Source organism: Pinus tabuliformis, chromosome 2_2 (genome assembly GCF_031772625.1).
Source record: "Pinus tabuliformis cultivar Carrire ecotype Pingquan chromosome 2_2, CPIR1, whole genome shotgun sequence".
NCBI lineage: Eukaryota > Viridiplantae > Streptophyta > Pinopsida > Pinales > Pinaceae > Pinus > Pinus tabuliformis.
Window position 1 is genome coordinate 1,051,697,879 of NC_142300.1, and position 11,240 is coordinate 1,051,709,118.

Consider the following 11,240-nt stretch of genomic DNA (forward strand, 5'->3'; position numbering starts at 1 on the left):
ACGAGACCTGAGTGTAAGTTGGCAGTGATGCAGATGGAGGACAAGAAGTGCATGGATGAGGTATGTAAGCGGATGTCTACTGCTGAGGCAAAGCTTGCAGAACAGTCACAGGTTATCAAAACATTGTCCGATAGTATCTTGGATTTGTCTAGGAGGCTGGAGGAAGTTGAGGATGAGGATGATGATGATATGAGGCCGAATATCCAGGTGGAGGATCGAGATGCCTATCTTCAGAGGATGGAGGTGGAAGATCTAGACAGGTGGATTGAGCTGATCAGTGAGGGAGAGCCTTCAGGCTCTGCTCCCTCCACATCTTCTTAGATGACTTAAGATGGGGCTCATTGTTAGCTGCTCATGGCAATGAGTCCTTAAACAGTTGAGCAAGTATGACAGGTAGATGATGCAGGAATGGTTTGGCATTAGCATCATGACATGTTGCAGATGGGATGGAGATTCCATGGAACTGAGCATGGGTTTGGAGCAGATTCTTGATGAGTTTAGGATTGTGACAGGATGCTAAAGAAACAACCAACGGTGGCATGGAGAAGGTACATTCTCATGAGTTGGGCGTTACGGTTGGATTAGCTACCCAATCAGTTCGATGACATGAGGGCATGCAGTGCACTGGGTTTGTGTCAGATAGATGTCTTGGTTTCGACTGGGATGTTGTGTTGGCTGGAGTATTATGCAGAGGAGTTCACATGACGGAACAACACATGGTGGAAACGGTCGTTTTTCATATGTTGCAGGGATGTTTGCAATGTATGGACTAGTTGATATCATGGATCAGGGAGATGACTGTTCTGATGGATTATGAGACATTGGATGGCAGCTACGGTGGATGGACAGATTGCTGAGGACGGCAATGACTTCTGGTGGGGGAGAATGTAATGCCCTGCGGTAGTCACGACGGACGGGCGGCAAGGGCGACCCGTTGGGAGAGCTAAACAATGGAGGACGAGTTGCGGTTGGAAAGGAACGATGAGGGAGTGAGCTACAGATGGAATGGGCGAGCGGGCGAGCATGGAGAATGCCAACACCGTAGATTTATAGTGGGCGAGCGAACGCTCTACCCCACAAACCGACTTGAGTGATGGGCAAGAGTCATAATGGTTGGGCAGTCGTATGGATGGGACGATGCATTGGTGGGGCCACATGTTATAACGTGTGGGTCGACGTTTAAAAACAAAACCAAACGATGGAATGTTGGTGGGTCGACCAAATGATGGAATGGTGAGGGCGACCATATAAACCAACAAACGAGTTGTGGTGGAGAGGTAATCACTTGGACAGTGAACAATCAAGTGAGAAGTGCGAAGTGTTTCTGCGGTTCTGCGGCTAAGGCAGGGCGGATGCACCGGCACGACAGGTGAACTAGGTGGAAGCAAACGAGCGTAAGGGCAACCCACGGTTGGGGTGCCGAGTGAACGATCGTAGGGTGGCCGTGTGTGTGTGCAGTTAAATGGGTTCGGGTAGGGCTGCACGATGTGCGTCCGCCGAACGAAAGTGTGACCAAGTGAATGGGTGACCCGCGGAGGGCGCGCCCAGTTCGGGTGGATGGTTCATGCGAGGCGACATGAAGGTGTGCCCGTCGACCGGTTGAACGAAACAGAGTGTGGAGTTTTGGTGAACAAAGGTGGGACGAGGCGTGCGGAGGGTACTCAAGTTGGGTGACATGGACACGGGAGCGCACCCGAGTTGGGCAAACGACACGATTCGTTTGATGAGCTGAACGAATGTGTTCGGGAGTAAACAGAGAGTTGGGCAGAACGTGCGGTGACCGTTCGGAGGTGCCAACGAGCTGGGCAACGGGTTTGCTGATGAATGTAAAATTTGGCTAAGTGTAAATTTGGGGTTTCCTCCAAGATTTAACTTGTACTTTGAAAGTTGAAGATTTATATATATTGATATACGAATAGACTCATATCGGGGAATTGTCGCTCCCTTTATACTGTTGTGCATTTATACATGTTAATGCTATTATGATGAATGTTCATGGTTTTCATCATGTATAAAGGATAACTTAATACTTGGTAACGAAGAAATAAACTAAGTACGAATGTTAGGCATAGTCCATGACCGTGAGTATTGGTGAAAAGAAAAGGGTCGGTGGTGCCGCACCTCGCTATAGTGCGGTTGGAAGAGTACTGCCAGTGTAGGGGCGTGACAGAGGGGATGGTGATTGAAAGTATACTGCCATCCTCCATGTCATTTATTTTACACAAAAATAAATGAAAAATGGAATACAACATTTTCTTTGACTCTATTGCAGATTGTCACTATTTTCCGTTGTATAGTTTGGTTTGTGCCTTTGCTTTGGTTCACATCCCACGTGAATGTAGTGACATGAACATCAATCCCACGGGATCGCGATTGAAATGTATACTGCCATCAACCATGTCGTGTCTTAGTTGGAAGTCCCGATCAATTATTGTTTCGGACAACTACTTTTTATCAGGACAACTGTTCATATGGATGAAATTAATTGAACTATAGTAAACAATAAGTTTTTATATTCAGAAACATCTTATAATTTAGTATGGGAGACATTAAAAGATGAACATATATTGTAGAATTGTTTTACGTTTTGAAATAATAATAATTAGTAATCAAAATTTATAGTACACTAATTATCCATATAAATGAAAATTAAATACTAATTATTTATATAAATGAAAATTAAATGTAAGAATATGAGGTTTCTTGGATGCCTATATGTAATTTGATTGTTTTAATTTGGAATTTTAGTTTTTATATTCAGAAACATCTTATAATTTAGTATGGGAGACATTAAAAGATGAACATATATTGTAGAATTGTTTTACGTTTTGAAATAATAATAATTAGTAATCAAAATTTATAGTACACTAATTATCCATATAAATGAAAATTAAATACTAATTATTTATATAAATGAAAATTAAATGTAAGAATATGAGGTTTCTTGGATGCCTATATGTAATTTGATTGTTTTAATTTTGGAATTTTTTTTTTAAATATTTTTCAATCAAATTTAATCAAATTTATTAAAATCACCCAATATAAAGTGATTATAATTTGAAGGTTTAAAGAAATTTTCATTAAATTAAATTCATTTATATATTTAAAAAAATCACTAAATTATTTTGTTATTTAAAAGAATAATTACACAATATCTCAAAAAAATTACCTAGAATCCTGACCAACAAGGAACATGTCACACATAAAACAGGTTGGCAATTATCTACATAAATATTCTACATGGAATCTCAAGGTGATGGACCTAGTAGGTTAGGACCAGATAAATGTATGACCCCAACATCCCTAGATGATTTTATCTTATAATGTCATGCCATGTGAAACATGGTTCACAAAGTAGGCTGTGCAAGTGGAATAATTTTGAAATGTGAATTATTGGTGATTTTTTATTTTCAGTTACATTAATCATTCTCAGACATTTCAAATATTTTATTTATTTTTTAGTTTTAGATTTGATTTAAAATATTCAACATTCATTTATATATTCAAAATATTTTTAAACAATAAAAAATTATAATTTTATCACTTAAATAATATTTTAAGATTTTGTCAAAATAAAAAATTATTGAATAATTTGTTTCCAAATTACAAAAGTTGAAGAGACATTTTCCAAAATTTCTTATGCTAATTAAAAAAGAAATAATAATATTTCTTTAAAAATAAATCCATTATATTTACACTCTAATCTATAAATAATAATAACAATAATAATAGATTTAGATTTATAATACACTAGTCATCTATATAAATGAAAATTAAATATAAGAATAGGAAGTTTATAGGAATAAGTATTTGTAGTCTGATTTTCTTACATTTTCTGGTTTTTCCAGAAATATTTTTCAATTAAAATTTAATTTTTTTATTAAAATTAGAGACAATAATTTAAATGTTTCAAAAAAATTTCACTGAATTGAATTTATTTATATATTTAAAAATATATTTTAAATCATTGAAAAAAAATAAAAAATCTCATTTCAAAAATAAAATAATTACATAATATCTTGAAAATGAATTATGCATGGACAAAACAATTTTAAGTGAAACAGGTCACAGATGAAACATGTTAGAAATTTTCTTAAAAAAATTCTGCATGGAGTCTCAATGTGATTAAAGTGGCAAGTTAGAACCATAAAATTTTATGATTTGATCTTATAATGTCACTTCAGTGCTCCGCGTGTAAAGGATAATGAATACCCGGGCCTACAGATGGTCGAAGCTTCACGATTGTAACACCGTACAATGAGTTTATATATATTTACTTTTGGATTTAATGCTCATTGGCAAGCCAGCCAATAATATAGCAGCAGCCGTACATGTAGGTACCTGTTGTGGAACCAGTTCTTTTCATTTATTAATTTTATAATATCCAAGGTATCCATCATGAACCAGTTCTTTTCATTTATTAATTTTATAACATCCAATGTATCCATCATATAACACCAGTTGTATGGTAAGAATCCATGATTTATGAAACTGTTTTATCAGTTGTTTTCTTTGTTGGTATGCATTATATAACACCAGTTGTCTGGGTAAGAAGCCATGGTGTATGGATCCAATTCTTTATTTAATTGCTTTTCAAGGTGTTTGTTCATATGATAAAAATGTGTGTAATTACTTCTCCATGATATTTAAGGTATGCATTGCCTAATCCCTTTTACCAGTTGTTTTGGTTGGTAGGTATGCATGAAAGCGCATCCATGGTTGACTAATATAAATTTTCATTTTACTGCATTTCAAGGTGTTTGCTCATATAAAAAGATGTGTAATTTTTTTTTTTTTTTTTAATTTAAGTTATGCATTACATAATTCTATTTGTATTTTTATAAGAATTTCATTTCTATTTTTATAAGATTTTGTTTTATTTAAGTAAGTTAAAATGTGTTTTCCACACTCACTATCAGATAGTGAGTATAATTTTGTTTATTATATATATAATTTAATTTAAAATATATGTATAAATGTGTGAGGAAATTTAATTGGTGATCAAAATAATGTGAGTCTTGTGAAAAGTGAGAGATCCAAGATGTAAATCCCTTTATTATGAAAGACAAGTAATAGATCCCATTGGACTGTTTGGTTCCTCTAACATGCAAAATATATATGTAAAATTATTTTCTTTACTTCATATAGATAAAAAATCTTTGAAATATTAGAATTGATAACTAGCAAATTGTATACTTAGTTTTATACCTTGGTAAAGTGACCTTTGAGTCAAAAGTATAATCTTTTCTTTGATTTTTTACTTTATCAATACCCTACATTGTCAATCTTCTTTTTATCAATACCCTATCATACCAATGCAAAGGTTATAATATGATGGTAGTAAAAGTTTGCATACATATACATATCAATGTGTATTCTTTATTAAACCTTAAGCATTATCGTCTTTCAATCTCAACCCTTAAATCACATCTCAAACTTTAAAATTTTAGGCCATATAGAAAATTATTATATTTTTCTAATTAAAAATAGTTAAAAGTAATTATTATAATACAAAATCAAAACAATTTTATATTTTTTTTGGCGTATTCTCATTTATAAATGAAATGGTTTTTTCACTTGAATTTCATGATACAATCACAAGTAATAAGATTGTGATTTTTTGTTGTTTAAAATACATTTTTGAATGCATAAATAGATTTAGCACCTGAAACCTAGAGCATTTAAATTTCACATATTAAATAAATTAAACTTATTTATTTAAAAATTTCAGCCAAATTTTAATTAAAAATAACCAAAAAAAAATATTTCATTTATAAATTAGACTATTCCTTTTTTTTTTTTTTATAGAAACATGGGAACCACTCTATCAAACTTACATATTAATCTAAAGTAACCATTATATAACACAATCAAAACAATTTTATGATTTTTATAAAAGTACTAGAGGCATTAAAACAAAATGACAATTTAATGTGGGTATACCTAGCAATTTCATATATATATATATATATAGATGTTAATAGAGATAGATTCATCACTATTAATTAAAAGAAAATCAAATTAATAATAATTTGTTGGTAATTCATAAAAGGTATGTTTCCACAATAAATATATATTAAAATAAAATATTATAAAAAGTATATATATTTTTAAGTGCTATGTGTGAATGGTGATAGTTTCATCACAATTATTGATGATAATTTTGATAATTTATTAGTAATTCATAAAATCTAGGTTTTCACTATATGTATAAATATATATTAAAATAAAATATTTTTTATAAATATATTAAAATAAAATATTATGAAAAAAATATTATTAAGTGTTGTATGTGAATAGAGATAGTTTAGTCACTATTATTATTTAAAATGGAAAAAAACCAGAACATTTATAATAACTTATTGGTAATTCATAAAAAGTAGGTTTTCACTCTCACACTCTTTCTACCTTATTTTTGTTAGATTAAGCTTGAAAATGAAGATAATAAAAAATAATTATATTAAAATAAAATATTATTTTAAGATAATAAATTAATTAAAATATAATTGTATTATTTTAAGATAATAACCAAGTTAAAATATAATTGAATTTTATGTTCCTATGAAAATAATGAACAAAGTCTATCATTAGATTTTTCGATTGAGCATATACCTTTTTAATTTTATACTTTATTATTTTATATAATATTTTTTATATTAATATTAAATATATTTTTATATATTAAAATTTTAATTAAATAATAAAAAGTTTAAATTAAATATATATTAATAATTACTTAAAAACTCAAAAAGTAAGATCTTTTGGCTCCCTACTAAAACTTGAAAAAGTAATTCGAAAATAAAAACCCTTTATCTGCGTGAATATCTTTAATATCTCTGACGGCAATACGGGTCACGCATTAAAAAGGTTGAAATTTATCTGCATGAATATCTTTAATATCTCTGACGGCTATCTAGTCCAAATTAGATGTAGCAACAGAACTTTCGCTGACGTCTCAGCACAAACTTTCTCCTTTTTTTTTTCTTTTCTCTCCTTTCTTTTCCCTGATCTCAGATACCCCTATCTTTTTCTTGAGCATTTAAAAATTAGTGAAGGCCAATAAGTGTTTTCCTAACTACTTAGCTAGTAAAACAATATTTACAAATCACTGCTAATTCACTTATGCATAAAAATTTAAAAAATAATTATGTAATTAAAATAACATCAAATTGTTTAATTTGCAGTAAATTAAATATTTACATAATTTAGAGATATCACATTTATACTTTATTATTTTATAATCATAAATATATTTAAAATATAATAATATGGAATATATTTATATATTTAAAATTTTAATTAAATAATAACAAATTTAAATTAAATATATATTAATAATTACTTAAAAAATTATTATTAAAATGAAAAATATTATTTTTAGGAAATCAAAAAGATCTTTTGGCTGCATTTTAAAACTTGAAAAATTAATTTGAAAATAAAAACCCAACTATGTCTCAGAAGTAAAACCTATTTCTAAAAACACTATTTATATTTACACTTTACTTTGAAAAATAAAAAATAAAAATAAAAAACAATCCAGATACACTGAACACTAATCATCCAGAAAAATTACGAGGGGGAGTCTGGTGAGAGGTACCTTTGCACATGGACAAAATATATTGACAAGACGGGTCACGGATGAAACAGGTTGAATGTGCATAAAAATTCTGCGTGGAATCTCAAACTATTAAAAAGTTTATGATCTCAGCACGCTTCGGTGATTTTAACTTAAAATTTGTCACTTCAATGCTCCCTAAAGGAACGAATGCCATTGGCCACACACAGCCAACGAACGAAAATGTAAACCTGTGTCCTTCAGTTGAGGACATAGTATATTGAACTCCATGTGCTAAGAAAAGACCGTGACATGTAGAGACGATTAAATGCTCTAAAGACCACACATGATAGTAATTGTATGGCAGTTCCTATTTCAAACCCTATAGAAACATAAATGAGCGCTAAGTACCTGTGACAGGACATTCGTGCATCTGAAGGCATGCTACATATGGATGAAAGCCATACATCTCCATGCATATTCCGGCAACTCGATCACCCTACCTCCGGCAAGCTCCAGTATTCAATGTATCTGCGACCACTGTCAAACCTGTCCCGTCTCCTCCTGCAACCTCCGTTGGCTTCCTCGTCTACCACAGTTTTCCAAATTCCGTTTTATTTTGAATTTAGTAAAGGCGCTAAAGGAATTCAAATTTGAATTTTGAATTTGTAATAGGAACTGCCATTGGCTTAGAAGCAGCTAAGCCCACCGGACGTGTTGCCATTAGAGGGATGGCAATGTTTCCTGAGGGCCATCATATAACAGAGAAAAAAATTGTACAAATAGTGGGTAAAGGAGTGAGGGTAGAATTCGTTCCCTGCACAGATAAACAAGTCTATTGGTTTATAACCAGGAAATTGCAACCCCAAGGTAACTTCTTAAATATGATATCCACCTCTTTATCAATTCAGTTTTGTATATTATGTAGGTGCTTCGCTTTTATTTATGTTATAATTAGCACCATAAATAATTCTACAGATGCCAAGGTATCTCGCGATCCCGAGACTCTGAGATGCGCAGCGTTAAAGGCGGTGAGAGATTTTCCAGAACCCATTGGAGAGTTAATAAAGTGCAGTTCCGCAGATACGTTGAGTATTGCGGATCTAAAGTTGAGGTGGTTTTGGCCGTGGGAGTGGGACAGGAAGGCAAAGGGCAAGGGAAGCGTCACAGTTGTTGGAGACGCTTTGCACCCAATGACACCTGATCTGGGTCAAGGCACTTGCTCGGCAATTGAGGACGCTGTCGTTTTGGGTAGATGCCTCTCCGTCTTAAATTTAAATCTAGGAAATAAGTGGGGAATAGAAGAAGAAAGAATGGTAGAGGAATGTCTTAGAGAGTACGGGGCAGCGAGGAAATGGAGAGTGTTGGGCATCACTGGAGGAGCATTTTTGGCAGGCATTGTGATGGATGGCTACTCCCCTTTTCTTCGATTTCTTCGCGAGTGGTTTTGGGTGCCTGTGATGTCCATGTCTTATCTCCGCTTCTTTGCAGCCACTGACTCTCGGACTCTGTTCCCTCCGATCAACCCTAACCCATTTCGTAAATATAATTTCGATTTCAAATGAACCGTCTTATTTCATCCGACGAGGGCAGCTGATAGGTTATTCCATATGAAGTTTTGCTATCATCTCAATAGGAATCAAAGGGCATCAATATTTCTTTCCTTCATCTATTTGAAATATGTGGTTTTATTTCTTGTGTAAGATGGTATATATAGAAATCTGTAATTTATTTGGGGAATCAAAGTACATGAATCGTTCTTTTTGTCATTTATTCTACTGTTTTAGTGGAATATGTGGTTTTATTTGTGGTGTAAAATGGTATTTATAGAAATCTGTAATTTATTTGGGGAATCAAAGGACATGAATAATTTTTTTTGTCATTTATTCTACTATTTTAGTGGACTATGTGGTTTTATTTGTAGTCTAAAATGGTATATAGAAATGTGTAATTTATTTGGGGAATCAAAAAACATGAATAGTAATTTTTGTCATTTATTCCACTATTTTAGTGGAATATGTGGTTTTATTTGTTGTGTAAAATGGTATATATACAAATCTGTAATTTATTTGGTATTTAATTTAGAATATGAACCAAAGGGAATGTATTGGTTTTGATTTTTTTTTTTTAATTGTTTCAGCTCAATATCTTGTTTATTTGTAAGTGCAAAAGGATATATTTTTATTTTATTTTATTTTTTAATATTGTTGGGACTGGAATATGTGGTTTACTTGTCAGGGCTATATGAATCCAAGGGGATGTGTTGGTTCTTTTTATTATATTGTTTTGGTTGAATATGTGGCTTATTTGTTAATGAAAAAGGTATATAAGGTTTTTAGAAATGTGTAATTTTTCTTATATGTTTTTTTCTAAATAAAAATAAAATATTTATTAATTAGAAAATGTGTTGGATTTTTTTTATTATATTGTTTTGGTTGAATATGTGGCTTATTTGTTAGTGCAAAAAGGTATTTAGAAATGTATACTTTTTATTGTATGTTTTTTTAAATAAAAATAGAATATTTATTAATTAGAAAATAATATTGATTATTATTTAAAAAAATATTTATTTGGTTTATTGTTATGTCAAGAGGGAATCATTTTTTTAGAGATAATTATTTTTAGAGTGAAAGTAGATTTGATCTTCGATGGATCTAGGTTGGCATAATACATATGTATTTGACATTGAAACATTTTATTTATAATTCACATTTTCCACATTAAAATGTTAAAATATGCCCCATCATAAAGAATTGAAATATTTTATTTATAAGGGCTTTAAGGGAAGTGAAAATATAAGAATTAATCACTTGCCAGGAAGATATGTAATTATTTTATGTTGTAAAAATATTTCAATGTAGGACTTAAACAAGATGTTTGAATATCCATGATATTTAGATATCTACTTTATAGACACCCACACAAAAAAACATAAATATATACATGTTCACTATAAATAAAATATCTCAGTTATTACCTTAAATGAAATCATTTTTAATGGCTATACCAGCCCTTAGCATGGTTGGCATTTTTCCAATGGAGTTTCAAGCTCATGAAATTTATACCACGAAGTGCCTTAACCTAACACCCTATCAATATTAACATAACACCCTATCAACATTTTCTCTATGCCCCATGGGAGTCATTCATTCAATTCTTAATGAGTTAGATATATGGAATTTAAAAAATATCAATAAAATAAAATCAATGTGGATGAGAAACAAAATATTTTAGTATGTATGATGACTAAAATATTTCAATATCATATATTATAGAGTAAGAGACATTTTAATGTGGACAATGTGAATCGTAAATAGAATATTTCAATGATTATATTGAGTAAAATATTTCAATGTCAATAATTATGTATGTGTTGTGTAAAACGATCAAAAATATAATATTGTAATGTCCATGTGTAAAATATATCAATATCAACTACAAATATATTATATAAAGCAATTGAAAAAAAAAAAATTCATATGGGCAAAACATTGAGGTAGACGATACATTTCAAGTCAATGAGGTTCTTCTAATGATTTCATTTACTCATGAAATACAAGAAGGTTAACATGGACAAGTTGGCATACATGCTTTCAAGCCCACCAGCATATAAAATTATATCTTTGGAAACTCTTTTGACATGGATCCCTTCACCCATGATGGATAGAGAAAGGCACACACAAAA

General features: G+C 31.3%; 1 protein-coding gene across 1 annotated transcript; it reads left to right on the top strand.

The window, feature by feature from the left end:
- Window positions 1-7,993: 7,993 nt before the first annotated feature.
- On the top strand, window positions 7,994-9,120 carry LOC149196994 (monooxygenase 2-like). Its single transcript, XM_089403822.1, has 2 exons — window positions 7,994-8,425; window positions 8,534-9,120. The coding sequence occupies exons 1-2, from the start codon at window positions 8,287-8,289 to the stop codon at window positions 9,118-9,120; spliced, it is 726 nt and encodes a 241-aa protein (XP_089259948.1). The 5' UTR covers window positions 7,994-8,286.
- The last annotated feature ends 2,120 nt before the right edge of the window (window positions 9,121-11,240 follow it).